The sequence below is a fragment of the Gossypium raimondii genome, chromosome 6 (assembly GCF_025698545.1).
Source record: "Gossypium raimondii isolate GPD5lz chromosome 6, ASM2569854v1, whole genome shotgun sequence".
In the NCBI taxonomy this organism is placed as follows: domain Eukaryota; kingdom Viridiplantae; phylum Streptophyta; class Magnoliopsida; order Malvales; family Malvaceae; genus Gossypium; species Gossypium raimondii.
The window spans coordinates 38,462,026-38,482,404 of record NC_068570.1 but is presented as its reverse complement, the minus strand read 5'-3'; the positions used below and the strand labels follow the sequence as shown (position 1 = coordinate 38,482,404).

Below are 20,379 nucleotides of genomic sequence, written 5' to 3'. Positions count from 1 at the left end.
CGAACCTTGTGCTTAATTAAAAAAATGTCACTTCATGGTACAGGAAGAGATTGTTTTGGGTTACAAAATTTCTAGTAATGAGATTAAGGTTGATAAAGCAAAAATTGAAACCATCGAAAAAGAATATTCCCCTAATTCAGTTAAGGATATCAGAAGTCTTTTAGGACATGTTGGGTTTTATAGGATATTTATTAAAAAAAATTCAAAAATAGCGAAGCCTTTAACTAATTTACTAGAAAAAGATGTATCATTTAATTTCATTTAGAACGATTTAGAGGCATTTATGGTTCTTAAGGAAAAATTAATCAATGCCCTGATTATGGTTGCACCTAATTGGAATTTACCTTTTGAACTAATGTGTGATGAAAGTGATTTTGCAATAGGTGCAGTTCTTGGATAGTGAAGAGACAAGCACTTTCAACTGATTTATTATGCTAGCAAGACTTTGACACACGCACAAGAGAATTATACAATTACAAAAAAGAATTACTAGTTGTGGTTTTTGCATTTGATAAATTTAAACATTATTTGATATTGTCTAAAGTTCTTGTGTATACTGACCACTCTGCGCTTCGCTACCTTTTTACTAAATTGGATGCAAAACATAGACGTATAAGGTGGATTTTATTGTGGCAGGAATTTTATTTGAATATTAAAGACAAGAAAAGAGCTAAAAATCCAGTAGCAGACCACCTTCTTAAGGCTCAAGAATCCACATCTTGATAAGCTTAATGAATAAGCGATAAATGACTGGTTTCCTAAATAACAACTTAATGCGATAATTGATTTTGAAGTCCCTTGGTTTGTAGATATTGTGAATTACTTAGTTTCTAGCATTTTACTAAAAGGTTTATCTCATCATCAAAAGAAGCAATTCTTTGCTGACGTGAAAAACTATTTTCGGGAGGATGAATTTATTTTTCATGTGTGTGCAGATCATGTGATTCGACGATGTGTTCTAGTACCAGAAGGGAATAAAATTTTAGAGCATTGTCACTCTAGAACGAAGGGAGGAGACTACAGTGGGATTAGAACAACACATAAAGTCATTGAATCAGGTTTTTATTGGCCTACATTGTTCAAATATGCTAACAAGTATGTTTCTTCTTGTGATAGATGTTAGGGGACAGCTAATATTTCCAAACGTGATGAAATACCTCAAACTTATATGTTTTTTTTATAAATTTTTGATATTTGGGGTAATGATTTCATGAGACTGTTCCCTAGTTCCTATGGTAATAAAAACATACTGGTAGCGGTGGATTATGTGTCAAAATGGGTTGAGGCTCAAGCTTTACCAACTAATGATGCTATGGTGGTAGTTATATTTCTAAAGAAATTATTCTCTCATTTTGGAACACCTAGAGTAATCATTAGTGATAGGGTTACTCATTTCTGTAATGCTCAATTTGACAAGACTCTTAAGAAATATTGTGTGCATCATAGAACAACTACCCCATATCACTCTCAAACTAATGATCAAGCTGAAGTGTCAAGCCGAGAATTGAAACGCATCCTAAAAAAGATCGTAGAAACAAATAGGAAGGATTGGGCACTAAAATTAGATGATGCTTTATGGGCTTATAAGACTGCATATAAAACACCTCTAGGAACATCTCCATACATACTTTTTTATGGGAAGGGTTGTCACTTACCACTAGAACTCGAACACAAAGTATTTTAGGCCATAAAATTTTTGAACTGTGACCCAAAACTTGCATGTGAAAAAAGAATGTTGCAACTAAATGAGCTATATGAATGACAAACAAATGCTTATGAAAGCTCAAGAGTGTACAAAGAATTAACAAAGTGACGCCACGACACTCGTTTAAAGCAAAACAAGCAATACACAGTTGAAGATCGAGTGCTTTGATACAATTCAATTCTTAGACTATTTCTTGGAAAACAAAAGTCAAGATGGTCGAGTCCATTTGTGGTAAAAATCGTCTTTCTTTATGGCAAAATAGAGGTAACACATCCTGAATATGACACATTCAACGTAAACAATTGTCGTCTCAAACTTTATTTTGGTGGTGTTATTGATAATAAGAGAGAGGAGCTTCGGCTCCAAAATCGAAATTAACCGTGTACATGAAAGGGAAACTCAAGCTTAGACTCTAAATAAATGCTTCTCAGGAGGTAACTCAAGTGTTTTATATTTTAGTTTATTTTCATTTAATTATGTTGCATGCTTATTACATTTATTTTTATCACTTAAAAAAATAGGGACCACATGGTCTGGGGTGGACTACACAGCCGTGTCATCTACACGGCATGGGCACACGCCTATGTACACTTGAGCATAAAATTATTTTTGGATCCAAATAGCCGTGTGACTAATACACCCCTTGGCACGACCGTGGGAGAAGCTAACAATAAACCCACGTAGCCTGAATGAATCCACACGATTGTATCACACAGCCCAGACACACGGACATGTCATAGACCATGTGAATAATAGAATCAATTTTTTCAATTTTCTTGTAACACACACGATCTTAGTGAAGTCACACCACCTACCAACACGACCGTGTTACCCACACACCCCTATACACGATCGTGGGAGAAACGAACAATAGCCATACATAGTCTAAGAGATGACACATGGCTTGGACACACAGGGGTGTCCCAAGCTGTTTGGACATTGGAGCTTATCTTTTTTTAAAATTTTCATGTGACAGACGACCTTATAGGAATACACATTTGCATGACACGACCGTTGGCCTAACAAAGGCCAAATACATGACCATGCCTTCTTTTTAAACCTAAAACCCTAATTTTTTTCCTTTCTTCTTCCTCTTCACGCTGTTTCACCAACTCCTCCCTAACCATACAAACCATCTTCACATTCTAGTCTACCTACCCCCTCGACGTTGGTTCCCTCTCGCCATTTTCTTCTAAACGCGAAACACCCCCACCCCGCCGCTAATTTCTATTTCACTGTCATCCCTTGTTGCATCACCCTCATCGTACCAGCCAAAGGTCACTGCTTGTTATGCCACGACCCCTCACCACCAGCCAACTATCAACCTCTATCAATAATGTCCTCACCCCAAACAGTCGATTGTTCCCTCTATCCCGTCCTTCCCTCGTTTCCCCGTCCTCACTCACAACCATGAACAACCCCCTTCTTTCCTCCTATTAACTCATCCAACTCGATTCTCCCCCTTTGTTCCACAATCGTACGAGCCACCACTGCCCCGTACCTTTCTTCATCGCTCGCCACCCCTCTTTCTCTCCCCTACCGCTGTTTGTCCGCATGTAATAACTCCTTGAAAAGAGTTATATTTCAAGCCTCTAGACTTGGTTAATTATTCGTACTTGAGTAAATTTAGTTGCATTTTAGGAAATTATATTAGTACTTTTATAACATTGCATCATGAAGCTTGGATTGTGCGTTCAATGTCACTATATATTACTTTTACTTGTGGGAGGAAAGGAATTGTGTGTTGTTTATAACAGGTGTAGAAATGAGCAAAAGAAGTGAATGAGTGAAGTTTTGTCATGACAAAAAGTTGGATAGATTGCTAGCTCAAATACCATGGTAATTACAGGAAGATGCTAATTCAGTTGTAAATTAGTTCCACTCTTAGCCAGCTGTATTTATACTAGAAATATCCACTTGATAAAGAGGGAGAAAAGAGTGTGCGCTGAGAGGTGGACCTACATTATAAAAATAAGAAAGAGAAAGAAAGGAGGGAGCATTTTTTCTCACACAATTTCTCGTGGGAGATCCAAATACGCAAAGAAAGAGGGTAGTAGCTAAGAAACAGAGCAACAACACAAGGAAGAAGGAGAAGCATTCAACCTTGGGCTTCGTAAGATATTGCAGCACTGGTTTTGAGGGCTGGATTGGCGAAAGCTTCTTGAAGTTCTTCCTTCATTATTTTAATTGATTTATATGAATTTTAACTGTGGAAATATGTTGTTGAATGATACTTCTATTTTGGATTTTAATTTCAAACTCATGAGCTAATCTCATCGAGTTGGGATTACTAGATGAATCTTTAGTTTCTTTATTGTCCAAGGCATTATCTTGATTTGATTTATTGTTTCATTCTATGCGCTATTTTAAAATGTATGCATGAAATCTCTAGACATAGATGAATGTTTGACATGTTCATTAACTTGTTTTAATTTTGAAAAGGTTAGATGAGTTGGATTGTGATTGAGTGATACAAGTGAGTATTCGACAGAATACTCGTAGCACTCTAGACATAGAGATGCGCTTTGTACAAAGAAAGGAAGAAATAGTGTTGGGTATCCTTCTTAAGGCTTGTAGACATGCAAAGCCTTAGATGGAGTAGCTTGAAGTCTAACTCTCGAAAGAAGCAGACTGCCTTAGATCTAATCTAAATAGTAGATTGGTTAAGATTTTGCCATGACATTATTGTGTTATGAAGAAAGAATTTTAGTAATCCCAACCTTCCCATTCAACAATGTCGATCTTCTCAACTTTGTCTCCATATATTTGTCATAACATTTTAAGTTAGTTATTTGATTTTAATAATTCATACGTGATTATTCCTCTACAAATTGTTATTCTATTTTACCACGGCCTGATTCATATAGTTTATAGTAATAGTTTAACCAAATTAATTTTATCCGATCCCTGAGGAGACGATCTTACTTACTATTTTATTACTTGATTCGACGTGTACACTTGCACATTCGCATATTATATTCACACGCAACAGCATACCCTATTTTTTATGTTATTTAATAATATTATTTTTTATTATCATGTTAATTTTTTTACTGTTATTATTATTTCTACTATTATACAGTTAGTTTGGTAGTTTACTTCTATCTAATTTGTATTACTTTGGTTTTAGACTTTTTATTTTTTATTTTTTTGTTTTTTGGTAGTATTTAATGATTTAGGTCTTCGTTAAGGATTCAGTGTTCGTTGTTCGGTAGATTGAACTTGGTCCATTGTTCATATTTTGATTTGTTCATATGCTATATTAATTTGTATTGATGCTGATATATCTAGTTGCCATTTATTTTTTCAAGTACATTATGACAAAAACAAGAGGAAAAACAAAGACTACTATCCCTACCTCTAAAAACTAGAAGACATTGAGTGCATCTTTGTCATCGTCCCTAACTACTATCACAAGACACCCGTGTCTCCAATTTAGTTCGGATCTACATGAGGACCAATATTAACATCTTAAGAAGTGACCATTGGGGTTTGGGTTTTGATTAAGAAGCTCTACAGGTAGTGCATTTAGCTTCCCGGTTTGGGTACTGATTGACATGACACCGTGAGACTGGTTCTTTACCATCATGGAGCCCACATGTGTCGAACTCACACTGGATTTTTGCTTTACCTTTTTCTTACAATCGATGATTTCACAGCAGGATAAGCCTTGTACTATCTTTTTCCAACTTAGGGGTACGATGCATTACTTGAGCGTCCTGAGCTTCGAAACTGTCTTAGAATTATATTTCAAGGAGTTTATGAGTACCCCTGAGTTCCTAACATTTTTAGGCACATTCATGAACTAGCCCGACTCTGTTGGTCTGACATTGCTGAGATTGAGTCACAGTACAATTCGAGTCAGTGGAAGGCAACATGCTTACTGTTGGCTTTGTATTATATTCATGTCACTCTAGCCCACATATTGACTGGTCGAGAGGAGAACACGAGGGTCGTTAGTACTACAAACGCCTATTTTCTATACAGTATGGAGACACATCACTCGATCGATGTCGCTTACTTCATGGCTCACTGTTGTCGCCACTAGTGCGATCGGAAGAGGAAGGGCCCTATCTGTATGGGTCATTATGTGACTCAATTGGTAAGATACTTCGAGATTCTTAACACTCTAGAGCAGATTTCGTCCTTCACTCTAGTTGGACAAATAGTCCTATAAGGGATACCTATTATGAACCATATGAGGATGATTCAGTGCCAGCATGAAGCAGGTCCACATCGGTATACACTATTTTATCCGAATCCTTAAGATGAGCATGAGGAGCTCCCAAACAATGATTGACCTGGACATGCAGACCCGGCTGAATCATGACCTCCTCTGAGTCACTCCACTATTGCACATTCAGTCACGCTTGAGAACATCTTTCGCACACGATACTAACACTCCGATCAGATTGGCCGTCTTGAACAGTTACATTCGGAACACTTTGGCCAGCTTCAGCGTCAACAGGATAGCATTAAGGTATATTTACAGCAGACATGCCAGCATTTCCATGTTTCTTCAACTGATCCCCCTGTTGTACTTGTGCCTCTTGATCCTAGCTTCCTGAATGACTCCGATCACTGAGTCTATTTAGTTTTATGTTTTATTTATTTTTCTTTTTATTTTTAGTTGTACATTTATTTTTATTGTTATTTGTTTTTATTTTATTTTTCAGAATTATATGTTTTATTTTTTTTATTATGCACTTTACTGTTTGGTTTTTTCGATTGTTTTTCTATTTTGTTATCTCTTTTATCTTATTTTATTTTTATCTATCTTCTTATTAGAGTGCACAAAATCATGTACTTAATTTAGGATCTCCTACATTTCTGAGTTTCACTATTCCAACACAATCATCCAAATTCAGTGTAGTTTCAGTTCTTTCCTCCCTTTTCTTACAATATTTTGGTTATTGTAACTATATTTGTTTGTACATTGAGGGCAATGTACATCTTAAGTGTGGGGAGGATTTTATATGTTTATGCGATATAATCCCGATTTTTTAAGTAAATTTCTCAAACTTAACATTAAAGTTAATTTTTTTAATTTGGAGTTTTTATTGATTGTGTTTGTCAATAATTTATGGATTTTGTGCATTGTTTTATTTATTCTTTAAGACAAGAGAGAGTCAAGCATGATAAGCTATTTTTCAGAAACTATTATTTTATGTTGTCTCTCCGAACTAAAGTATTATCTTGAAATTTTAAATTTACAAGTTTGACATCAAAACCATAATTTTTTGTGAGCTTTTGAGCCTATAGAGCATATATTTTTTTCATGCTCATTTTATTTTTTGTCGTGAGCATGTCAACTTGATATGTTATTCTAGAACTTACTTCGATTATACATGTCAAGATCATATTATTGATTTGATATATTAAGATAATAGAGGCACTTAGGATTTAACCCACCTAACCTTTAAATAGCTTACCCGTTAAATTAACCCCTAATAAACCCTGTTGATCCTAACACATTTTTTTTCTTATCACCCGTTTGTGTTAACCATAAACCACATTAATGTTGTAAATTTTTTTTATTAACTCTCATTTTGTCAAGATTAGATTTGGTTAGTTTCATGACTATGTTTCATCATTTGCGTAGTTGAATTTTCTCTTTGTTCTAAAAAAAATTGAAAAAAAAATGAATAAAAAATTATGAAGTGAAAAAAATTGATTGAGCTTGAATGGTTAATCTCATTTTTTTTGTATAAAAGCTCATATCCACTATTTTTTTCTTGTTGATTAAATTCTTTTAATTCAATAACTGATTTTTTTTTGGGTTTGTTAACTTATCAACTTGACTCTCAATTGTAACAAACTTTTATGACCTTTTCCATATCCTTTACCTAAGCCCGGCTACAACCTTGTAAAGACCACTTGATTGTTGTGTCATCTCATTTCTATAGTGGTGGAGATTTGATTTTCAAGCAAGCCCATGGTAATCAAATTTCTTGTTTGACTGTTAAGTCACATTACTTGAACCTTAAACACCTTGAGTGTTTTGAGTGAACTTTAGTGAGGGTGTTCATTCTTGTTTAGTTTGAATTTCAGGAAATTATTGAGATAGGGGAGATACTTATGTTTTATGCTTTAAAAATTTTCTACTTGGATTGCTTGTGCTCTTTAGTGTCAATTTTGTTTAAATTTCCAATGCATGATTATCTGTAGATTATCCTAAGACATTGTCGGTGAAAAAAATAAATTGAGGGAAGTTAAATTGAATGTGAGTTGGGAATTTTGCTTGAGGACAAACAAACGCTTAATTCTTGGTTTAATATTTCTAGATTATTGATCCATGTTCGATGTGCATAAATCAGTGGTTGAATAGGCCTTGTTTAAGAGTAGATCTTGCGTAATTGAGTGGAGTTGCATGCAGTCCTAGAAATGGGACGACATAAATCTATCATATTAGAGTCAAATCTAATAGGGGAATCCATAACATGAGTTAATGTGATAATAGAGGTTTTAATTAGAAAAAATTTCAACTAATCAACCTAAAGTCAGTTGCTCTTATGCTCCAAAGAGATATTAGCATAATTTAGGGATTTTTACGGATCAAGATACTAAGTAAAGAAATTGCGTAATTTAGATTGATAGCGACAGATGAAATCTAGGTAGATTCTTTCCTTGGTATTGTTTCACTTCTTGGTTGTTAATCGATTCTTTTCGTGTTTTGTTCTTTGTCATGTTCATTAGTTAATTAATTAGTTATTTTTATTTTTGAATCAATCACTCAAATTATTCGGTTAAATAATAGAAAAACGATAATTTCTAGTACTTCAGTGTTCATGGGAACAATATCTTTGCTCACTATAGCTATACTATCATTTGATAGGTTCACTTGCCTTAGTCAACTTTTTAGTAAGTTTCGCGATGCATCAACTGTTTAGATTATTAATTTTTTATGTTTATATACTTCGCTTGAAGATCGAATTTTGGAGACATACATAAACAATTTATGCAAAGGTGCATCGGAGGTCATTCATGGACACTTGCGAGATGCAGGCTTTTTATACGCAACTCCTATGCTCTGAGGGACTAAATTGGATCCCCGCTCATCAATTCTTTGGTCGAGAGATGAAGACCAAAGTCGCACACATTCAATCTTCCCTACGGTGAGTGTACAATTACACTCGAGGACGTCAGTTTACAACTAGGTCTACCGGTCGATAGAGATGTCGTTACAGGGCCAGTTATTAGTGCTGATTAGAGTGCAACATGCAAGCAACTACTAGGGAAGGTGCCAAACAAGTTCAGGGGTAGCCGGATCAAGATAAGATGGTTGGAGGACAACTTCCAAACTATCGAGGCTTCAATTAATGGCGTTGAAAAGGAACAATTAGCTTGAGCATTCATCTTTAAGGTTGATCGGGGGTCTACTAATGCAGATAAATCTTGCAACCTGGTACATTTAAGGTGGCTACTACTACTTGCCGGCTTGAAAGAATTAAGACGATTTAGTTGGGGATTAGTGGTGATGGCGACATTGTACTGAGAAATGTATCGAACGACGATACCAGATAAAGCTAAAATCGACGATTGTATGCTCTTTTTCCAATCGAGGGCATGGTATCAGCTATCATTTTCACACCCCCGAGTGGAACTCCCTAACGAATTCCCACTTATCATATGGTAAAATTCATTTGACAGTATCATTACCATTTTTATTTTTCATTGTTGTAATTTTAAAGTAACATATTATTTGAATAAATGGAATACCCCGCAAGACACAGCGATATACCGACCGAGCTCTAGGATATCCGACTAGTTTTAGATCAAGAAACTGAAGAGGAAGTTAGTTTATTAATTTGAAAGTTATATATGTATTCTAGCATTTGAAATTAAATATTAGCCACATTCTAAAAATTATAAATTTGTAACGTAGTTTGTGTGGATGCCATCTGTATATCCAAAGATTCAAGAATGCATCCCGACCAAATTTTTGGCCAATTGCAACATCTAGCATGTCAAAGTGCCATTGGTCATTTTTGCAATGGTCGAGATACATTAACTCGATCGAGTCATGCGACAGTTTGGGTGCACACAACGAATTTCATTTCCACCCCAAGGGCTCGATGACTTGCACAAATTTTACTTGTGGGTGAGACTCGAGAAAGATTGTTCAACATTTCAAAAGAAGTATATCAAGATGTGGGAGCATAGATACAATTTCTTGCCAACGCGTGAACCATTTCTCACACCAGAGTTGGTGACATTTCAAGATTATATGGATTGGTTAAGGCATAACGACAAGGTGTAACTACAGACGACTTAAAAGAGGAGTAGGCAATGTCACCTTAAGAGGCCAAGATGAGAGCCCATCAATCCTAGTTTGGGAGATGGAGATTGTCGCGTGTGAATATGATATGTGAATTGTGCAAGTATACACGTCGGATCAAGTAATAAAGTGATAAGTGAGTATCGTTCCCACGAAGATCGGATTGAGGCACAAAAGTGGTTAAGTTATTATAATATTAAATATAATTAATGTTATGGTAAAACTATGATAAGTATGCAGTGGCAATTAAAGGAATAGTGATGTATGCAATATGTGGAATTAATGGATACTTGGAAATGCTATGGCAAAATGAGAGTAGAAATATAATGGCAATTATGAGAATTACTACGAGAATATTATGTAAATGAACAAATAAATAACTAAGAATGATATAGTAAAGATACAGCGAAAAATAATAAATGATATATTATGTTGATTTGGAAGGTCGAGATTACTAAGAATCTACCCTTACTGTCAATAATGCCCCATCAAAATCATACTCATTTTACTGCTCAGAAGAGTTCTAAAATGGTCTACTTCTTTCTAGACCAAAAACCTCAAGTTACCTTGCCTGTGTCTATAGGCCTTAATACGGTACCCTGTATTGTTTTCCTTCTGTATGAATGATGCTCTATGTCTAAAGTCTACTGCAAGTACCGATGGAGTACTTACTCATATCATTCAATTTCGTTCCAGCTAATCCAACCTTTTCAGAATTAGATTTAGTTTATGGGTATGCTGAATAGTAATCTATGTCTAGGGATTGCACGCATACAATTTAGAAATAAAAACAATTGAATGAAACAATAAATTGAATCAGATATATACTTCAACCGTTAAAGAAAATGAAATTATCATCATGTAATCCCAACCCGATGAGATTTAGCGCATAGATTGGCACATAAAATTCAAAACCAAAGTAACATCCAACACCATTTTCATCATTCAATTCACGGAAGAAAAAATTAAGAAATATGGAAGACTTCGTGAAGACAGCTTTTGCTTGTCCAGTTCACACTCCAACAACACAGTGTCCTGCAATAGTTGAAAGGGACTACTTTCGTCTTCCTCTTTCCGTCTCTACTCAGTCGTTACCTTTTATTTTTGCCTAAGACTCTCGCTCTTGTTTACCGTTAGGGTTTCCTCATTTGGCTTTTTATAGCTTTTTTTTCCTAGGGTAAATCCAATAACCCATGTTTATCTTTTCCTCTTTTTAAATTCTTTTTTCAACAACCCAAGATTATCTTCTCCTTTTTTAAATTCTTTTTTTTCTAGAATAAAAACCAACAACCTAAGATTATGTTTTCCTCTTTTTAGGCAATTTTTTCTAGTACAAGTACAGTTGGGCTAAAATTGATATGCATTGAGTGTTGACTCGGTCTTCTCGGTATTGACATGACATCCGTGTTGACAAAATGTCCAACTCTTTGCCTCGACAAACCTTCACTCCTTTATTTCTTGTTCCTCAACCTGCACCTATTAAACCACCAAACACAACCCTACCACAAGCAATTAAAAGTACCTAATATTTAAACAGATTTCAAGCTCCTAATGAAATGATAAAAATACAAATGAAATGTCCTAAAATGTAACTAAATGTACCTAAGTACAAGCAATTAGATACGTTTAAAGGCATGAAATATAATTCTTTTCAAGAGTTATAAGAGATGCAGCGGGATCGACATCTACTCCATCTGCACCAATGGACCCAATTGTCAAGCAACCTCCTAGTTAATATGGTTAATTTAATTTTGCTTCTAACCCATTTTTTTTGTCACAAGCATCACAACATGCACACTCATTCCTCGCATCATCACCTTTAATTCTGATTTATTTTACACCACCACCACAACATGTAAAATCATTCCTTGTATCAATACATTCAGCATCAGTTTATTTTACACAAGCACCATAACACGCCCCATCGTTCCCTACATCAACACCTTTTCCAGGGATATATTATGCATGACTGTCACCCTTCGTGCCATATTACATTTCGATCCTGCTAACAGCACCGACACATATGGTATCACTTTCATTTCCCACCTTCTATCCACAATCGGGCCATGCGACACCATATAGTGGCCCACTGATAGTGTTACAAACACCCCCAGCATCATTGTTCTACTGAGGTGGGTCATTCTCGCAACCGCCGACTTAACTCAAAGAGGGATCTATGATGAGCGGGTAGGACACGATCGGAGTCAACCACAGAGGAAGGAGATGAAGTCATCGATCAACCCCGACTTGCATGTGAATATGAAGTCGAAGTTGACGAGGAGCCACGAAACCAGCTAGTGCGATGAAACCCTAGGTGTGCCCGACGCCTACCCAGCTGTGGCACACATTTGGGACACTGATGATTATGTTATTTTGTAATTTTGTAATTTTTTGTATACTTTGTTCTACATCCTAAATGTACGCTTATTTACAATATATTAAACAAATTTATAAAATTGGATTGATTTGTACACAATCAAGTTGTGTGTTTAAAATTAACAATTATTTCTGTTACTTTTTCATTTAAGTTTTTCTTCTTCTATTTGTTAACTACAATATTTTCAGAAAGAAAATAATTGCTCAGAAGGTTCAGAAAAAGATTAAAACTTTGGCTTAGGAATCAGATTATATCTTACTTAAATAATTAATATTAGCTTACACTTTACAGAAAAAATTAATGAATAAACGAATAAGGTAGTGTACTCACTGCATAAGTTAGTGTTTTAATTAGCTCTTCTACACCTCAATAATTAATATTAACTTTGGCATGTGAGTTCTACACGTGCAGTTTCTACATTTTTCTCGATTAATTTTTTATCCTGGGAATCTCGAGTTGCAAATCATAGAAGCAACCAAGTTAGGGTGGCTAAAATGGACAGAGAGAAAACACTCTCTCTAGGGGGCATTTTCATCTGATATGGTAGTGAAAACGCCCCCTACAAGATGCGATTTCAAGCCACATGTCTGTCATGAGAGCGTTTTCTCTCTGCCCATTTCAACCAGCTTGGTTGCTTCTGAGCCCTAAAACCCGAGATTCTTGGGATAATTTTTTTTCCCTTTATACCCCATCTCATCTCCTATATAAACGCTTCTTCTTCGTCCCCTACTTACCACATTTCAATCTCCTCTAAATTGGTTATTTCTTCTTGTGTGTTAAAATTTTAGGGTTTAAAGATTTATTTCTCTCCCGCTTTGAGGGAGATGTAGTCATAGTTTTAAGCTGCGTTTAGGTTCATGGTGATGTCATGAAGCTTGGTAACCTACAAATTTCACCTACCGTGTGAGTATGGCGCCATCATCTGAGAAGTCGGGATCATTTTGCAACTCGAGGTCCAAGTTGACGATGATTATACCATCTCAGTTAAAGTGTAACTAAGGCTTCAAGTTTACAAAGGTTGTGCTGTCAAGGGATGGAGCATAAATGGGGCCATAAATGATGATACTAATGCAGGCACGACAATGAGTCTTCTCATCAGAGGAGCATGTTTCATAAAACTCAAACATAGGTGCAAGAAAGGAAAACACAATGGGCCTTCCAGTATAATCAACTGATTCTTATTGTCCACTACCATTGAAGGCGGTGACCTTGTTAATATAACCTGTTACACCCCAATGTTTTCATAGGTTATAATAACCGGATCATCACTCTTGGTGGTGGTGGATAAGACGCATTACTTGATTATACTGAAACACCACTGTATTTTTCTTCTTCATATTTATTTTTGAGTTTTACAAAGCATCTTCTTCTGATGAGAAACTCGTTGTCATGTCCGCATAACCACTGTCAAGTACGACCCATTTATGCTCCATCCCTTGACAACATAACCTTTGTAGACTTGAAGCCCTGGTTACACTTCAACCCTAAACCGTATAATCACCTTCAGCTAGGACCTTGAGTTACAACATGATCCGGCTTCCCCGGTGGTGGCTCCATACTCACATGGCAAATGAAATTTGTAGGTCACCCAACTCCACGACACCATCATAAATCCAAACATTTCTTACAACTATAACCATGTCTATCTCAAACACGAAAAAAATAAATCTACAAACCTTTAATTTCCAACCATAAGAAAAAAAGAAAAAAATATTTTTTACCAAAGTGAAAGCGTTCCCTGCAGGTTGCGTTTTTTATTCTCTTTCTTGAAAACAAGTCCTACATGGCATGTTTTCACTGATGTTGTAGTGAAAACTCTCATTGCAGTTCGAATTTTTAAGAGAGAGAATAAAAACAACGTAGATCGGTAATCTTTTGCAAAATCAACTTAGTTTCTCAAAAACAATTTCGAGCATATTTCATTAAATTAACCTTGTTACTCTCATGAAAGAGAAACCCAATTTTTTAAATTTATTTTATTATATATTTTAGAATTTATTATATTTTTAAATAATATTTATGCATTTTATATGTTTCTTTGAATATTTTTAAAATTAGGACCAAAATGAAATAATATATAAATATTGGGGTTAATTTTTTAAAACTATGATTAAATTGACATAATATGTAAAAATTGAGAGCTAAATTTATTATTATACCAATTTTAAGATGCAACCTCACTATCATGTTAAGTAGTTAATGACATTTAACGGAAAATGATTAAAATAAATCCAATTAGTTGAGTGACCAATTTAATAAAATTCATAGTTGAGTGGCCAAATAAAAGAAAATCCATGGTTGTGTGACCAATGGTGTAGTTTACCTTATTTCTAAATGTATTAAAAATAATAAAATATACTAATATAATTTTATTATAAATATCTTATTACAAATAGGTATCTATTAGAGTAAGAGAATTTGATGTCCTCTAACCAATAAAAATAAAATAAAATAAAATCTAGTAATATGATTTTATTATAAATATCTCGCTATAAGCGGATATTTGTCATTTATCCATTTTAATACATTAGGGTTTCCAAACATAAAATTTGGATAAGTAATAATATACTTTGAATTTTGTTTATTAATAATTATAGTAATATAATTTTTCTATATAAGGAAGTCCCATGCTGTTCTAACACCTCCTATCTTCTTTCACTGATCTTATATACTATACACTAAGTATTTGTTCTTCCTTTTCTAGTTTCCATTGAGGAAAGGACAGATAAAACATGCCGACGGCAGGAGGAATTGGGCCAGGAAACGGCAAGGAATACCCGGGAAACCTCACTCCTTTCGTCACTATAACATGTATTGTCGCCGCCATGGGTGGTTTGATTTTCGGCTACGATATTGGGATTTCAGGTAACATTTAAAAACACACACACAATTGCCCCCATACATTTTTGTTTGTTTTACATAGAAACCAATGGTATTTTTTTATAGGCGGAGTGACGACCATGACTCCTTTTCTTCAAAAGTTCTTCCGAGAAGTTTGGGAGAAGAAGGAAGCTAACAAGTCGACGAATCAGTACTGCCAATACGACAGTCAAACACTGACGATGTTCACTTCGTCACTGTATTTGGCTGCTCTTTTGGCATCACTGGTGGCTTCAACTGTCACCCGTAAGCTTGGGAGGAGATTATCCATGCTTTTTGGCGGTTTACTCTTCTTTGCCGGAGCTCTTATCAATGGCTTTGCTAAAGCTGTTTGGATGTTGATTGTTGGTAGATTGTTACTTGGTTTCGGTATCGGTTTCGCAAATCAAGTAAGAACCATCAAGTCTTAGTCTTAGTTTTTTTTTTTTTCTTTTCTTTGCAAGTTGTTCGTTCAAGAATAAAAAATAATGTGCTGTCTGAAAGGAGTGGCAAAAAGAAGAAAAGTGCATATCTTAGTCTTCTTTATGCATTGGGGTTCAATTTTTAATTTAGATTTTTGCTGGATTTTTGTCGTCTAATGCGTCTCTTTGTGTTCTTCAGAGCTGCTTTTTAGATGGTTCTAAAATCTCAGTATTAACAGAGCAGACAAACTTGTTGTGATCCAGATATGATCTTTTGTATCCCTTGTTTTAACTGGATAAAAACCTTATGTGGGTTTGATTTCTTGAGATCTGACAAGTAAATCTCCGATAAATGGTTTAAAGTTATGAAGCTTGTTCCTGTAACTGTTACTTTTCCTTGTCAGACAAGGCTTGTTTTTCTTGCATGACATGTCTTTGCACCATTTTTTTCCGCTAAAAGTTCACTCCTTGATGCAACGGGCGTTGAAAAAAAAACATATTAGCTTCTGTTTTTAGTCCAATGAATATTGATAAACCCATGTTTGTTGACCCCTTTTTGCATTATTTTGTTGCCTAACTTCCTTTGTCTATTCGGTGGCAGAAAATTTTTCAATCTAAATTAAATGGTATATTTACAATAGTAATTTCATCCTTTTAATAATTTATATTTTATATAAAAGATTAAATTAATTTTTTATTATTTTTGAATATCAAATATAATTTTATCATTACTAATTTAAAATTTTTATAAATTTTATAAAGGAACCATTTAGAGGTTACTGCGGCCCTGCCGGCTCCGCCACTGTGTCTACTTAAAACAATGGTGATTTGTACATTTTTTCTTTTTTACAGTCTGTGCCACTCTACCTTTCGGAGATGGCACCCTACAAGTACAGAGGAGCATTGAACATTGGTTTCCAATTATCAATCACAGTCGGCATCCTTATTGCCAACGTGCTGAATTACTTCTTTGCTAAGATCAAAGGTGGGTGGGGTTGGCGACTGAGTTTGGGTGGTGCAATGGTCCCTGCCCTTATCATCACAGTCGGATCCCTAGTCCTACCAGATACGCCGAACTCGATGATAGAACGTGGCCGGACCGAGGAAGCCCGAGCGAAGCTCAAGAAGATCCGTGGGGTGGATGATGTTGATGAGGAATTTAGAGACCTTGTTTCGGCCAGTGATGCATCACAGCTAGTTGAGCACCCTTGGAGAAACTTGTGGCAGAGGAAATACAGGCCTCATTTAACTATGGCCATCTTAATTCCTTTCTTTCAACAACTAACCGGCATTAATGTGATTATGTTTTATGCCCCCGTATTGTTCAACACCATCGGTTTCGGAGACGATGCTTCCCTCATGTCTGCTGTAATTACTGGTGTCGTTAATGTTGCTGCAACATTGGTCTCAATCTATGGTGTTGATAAATGGGGTCGGCGATTCCTTTTCCTAGAGGGTGGAGTCCAAATGTTGATCTGCCAGGTACTTTATTTTCCCCCATGAAAAACCAGTTTCAATAGCAATGGGTATTAACTTGATCTTTTGGCTATTTGTTGCATTTTTTCAGGCTGTTGTGGCGGCTTCTATTGGTGCTAAGTTTGGAACCAATGGAAACCCTGGTGATTTGCCTAAATGGTACGCCATTGTTGTGGTGCTTTTCATTTGCGTTTACGTGGCCGGATTCGCCTGGTCTTGGGGACCCTTGGGATGGTTGGTTCCTAGTGAAATTTTCCCATTGGAAATCCGATCAGCTGCACAAAGTATCAACGTTTCCGTCAACATGATGTTCACATTTTTAGTGGCCCAAGTGTTCTTAACCATGCTCTGCCACTTGAAATTCGGACTCTTCATGTTCTTCGCCTTCTTCGTTGTAATAATGTCCATCTTTGTCTACTATTTCTTGCCTGAAACAAAGGGTATTCCGATTGAAGAGATGAACCAAGTATGGAAGTCGCACTGGTACTGGTCCCGGTTCATGGAAGACCTTGATTACCCCATTAATGGAAATTTGGAGATGAGCAAGGGAGGCCAGGGTCCAAAGCTTGTTTAACTTCAGCATTTGATAGTACTATATATAACATTTGTTTCAATGTTGTTGGATTAAGGGTACAAGTGCTCTGCTCTTTGTTTAGACCTGGAAATTTCTATGTACTAAAAACATGAAGGAATTTCTCACCATTGATTTGCTCGGATCACAAATTTCTCTTGACTTTCTTTGTTTGAAATAGACTTTGCAATTTACATACTTGTCATTTCACCCGAAACTAAAAACAGTCCCTCCAAGAAAAAAAAAACACACACACACTCAAAAACAAATTTTTAATTTTAATAATGAGAATAAATGTAGTTAGTACCATGCTAGTCGAAGTATTGTTTTTCTATTCGTATCGATCTGTTTCGAATTTATCATTATTTTAAAAAATATTTGATATATATATATAAAGTATTTACACGTATCAGATAAAGAGGTTAAATATCTCAAATTGAAAATACTAATAAAAAAAAGTTTTGGTTAAAGTGATAAATAAAATATTTTAAAAATACGGGCAACAAATTCAAAATAAAAATTTAAATTTTAAATTTAAATTTAAATTTTTTTTTTTGGTACTAGCTAGTACGAGCGAAATCAATTGGTACATATTGACTGGAATTTGCACTGGAGAGAAACCTTTTTTTTTGTTTCGGTTTACTACCAGAACAAAACGTTTCGAGCGGTATTGGAACGATACCGAGTACCATGATGAGAATGCTAAAAAAATTATATAAATTTTATAATAAAAATGACAGAATGACAAATTTAGCCGTTAACATTTACATCTTTTGTTAATTGCTCATATTCTTTTTTTTTTTAGTTAAATTTGGTCCTCAACCATTAAAAAAGGTGAATTGTTGATTCTTAATAGAAATATTGTACAAAACATTAAATTTTTAAACATGGCAACTCGGATGATAATCCACATATACGTCATGTTATTTTTGAATTTTATAATTGTTTTGAATCTTGAATTTTTATTTTGTATATTTTATAATTTTTAAATTATTTATTGACGTAGCATACGACATTATTGAAAAAATAATAATGTTTTAGTTAGTATTTTAATTTTTTTAAAAAGACAATTTGATTGTTTTGAAATGTTAATGATCAAATTTATATTAAAAATAAAGACTAAATTGACAAAAAATGTAAACTTTAAGAGCTAATTTTATTATTATGCCTAAAAATATATTTAATATATCACGTTAATTAATAGAATGAGAATGGAATAGACCACCAATGGTTTAACGTGGGAATGGAATAGACATTTGTAATGGTATTTCATTGTTTGTTTGGTTGGTCGATTTATTAGAAAAGAATATATGAAAATGTTAAGTATGACTCTTATTTTCAGTCAAATTTGAAAAATAATCTTTTAGTTAAACTCTGTTTATTTATTTCAGTCAAACACTGATTAGTTTAGATTATTTTATTATTATTTGACATATGAATTTAGCCTATAAATAGGCTCTTTTACAACCTTAGATAACACACCCATTAGAGATTAGAACTCATAACACATTTAGAGAATTTTGTGTTTACGTTTTGAGGGTTCTTTGTTTTTGGGTTTTTGTGGTTTACTTTTATCTCCATCTTTTGTACTCTTCGTTCTTTTGCCATTATAGTAAAATTATCTTTGCCCGTGGTTTTTTATCCTCTTTAAAGGGGTTTTTCTACGTTAAATTTGTGTGTTCAATTTCTCAATTTATTCTGCTATTTTTTGTTACTTGTTGCTTAATCGGGTCGATCCCTAACAAGTGGTATCAGAGCTAGTTCAAAGATCAGCCCATTCAGATATGGCAACAACAAGGTTTGAAATTGAGAAGTTCGATGGTGAGACAAATTTCAATCTGTGGCAAGTTCAAATGATGGCAATTCTAGTTCAATCCGGTTTGAAAAAGGTTGTTACCGGGAAAAAGCCTGAGAATCTAAATAAAATAAAATGGGAAGAGCTTGATGAAAAGGCCTTGTCTGCAATCCAGTTGTGCCTCGCGAATACAATATTGCAGGAGGTATTGATGGAGAAGACCTCATCCGCCTTGTGGAAAAGGTTAGAAACTCTTTATGCGACTAAGTCTCTGGCTAACCGTTTAGTGTTGAAACAACGTCTATTTACATTTCGCATGAACGAAGATGAGCTTCTTAGAGATCACATCAGTCAATTCATTACTCTTTTAAATGATTTAAAGAACGTTGTGGTTCATAATGATGATAAAGATTAAGCTATGCTATTATTGTGCTCTTTACCCCCTTCATACAAGTCTTTCAAGGAGACCCTGATTTATGGCAAAGACAAAATCTCGTTCGAAGATGTGAAGGGTCATTTGTTGAGTAGAGACAAACTCGACAATGAGCTTCATTTGGATAGCAAGGCAGATAGGCAAGCTTCCGTTTTGGTAGCATCAAAGAAACGAGACAAAAGGTGTCGCTATTGTAAAAAGTTAGGTCTCGTCAATGCAGATTGTTTTAAACTGAGAAATAAAAGAACTGCTAAGAGTAACAAGGAAGATGTAGCTGGTGCTAATTTGGCCGATGAAAGCGGTGGTGATTTCTTGTTAGTGTCAACGAGCAATAACTCCAAGCTCACGTCCAAGTGGATCCTAGATTCGGGATGTTCTTTCCACATGTGTCCCAATAGAAATGGTTCTCTACATACAGTTCGGTTGAAGGTGGAGTTGTGCGCATGGAAAACGATTCATCTAG

General features: G+C 35.0%; 1 protein-coding gene across 1 annotated transcript; it reads left to right on the top strand.

Moving 5' to 3' along the window:
- Nucleotides 1-14,918: 14,918 nt before the first annotated feature.
- Nucleotides 14,919-17,840, top strand: LOC105774623 (sugar carrier protein C). Its single transcript, XM_012597177.2, has 4 exons — nt 14,919-15,225; nt 15,307-15,629; nt 16,494-17,123; nt 17,209-17,840. The coding sequence occupies exons 1-4, from the start codon at nt 15,093-15,095 to the stop codon at nt 17,689-17,691; spliced, it is 1,569 nt and encodes a 522-aa protein (XP_012452631.1). The 5' UTR covers nt 14,919-15,092; the 3' UTR covers nt 17,692-17,840.
- Nucleotides 17,841-20,379: the final 2,539 nt, after the last annotated feature.

Bases quoted from the DNA above. Each gene is read 5' to 3' on its own strand.
- LOC105774623 (XM_012597177.2), top strand. From the start codon at position 15,093: ATGCCGACGGCAGGAGGAATTGGGCCAGGAAACGGCAAGGAATACCCG. The intron at 15,630-16,493 runs GTAAGAACCATC...TCTTTTTTACAG, and splicing joins GTATCGGTTTCGCAAATCAA to TCTGTGCCACTCTACCTTTC. The intron at 17,124-17,208 runs GTACTTTATTTT...GCATTTTTTCAG, and splicing joins TCCAAATGTTGATCTGCCAG to GCTGTTGTGGCGGCTTCTAT.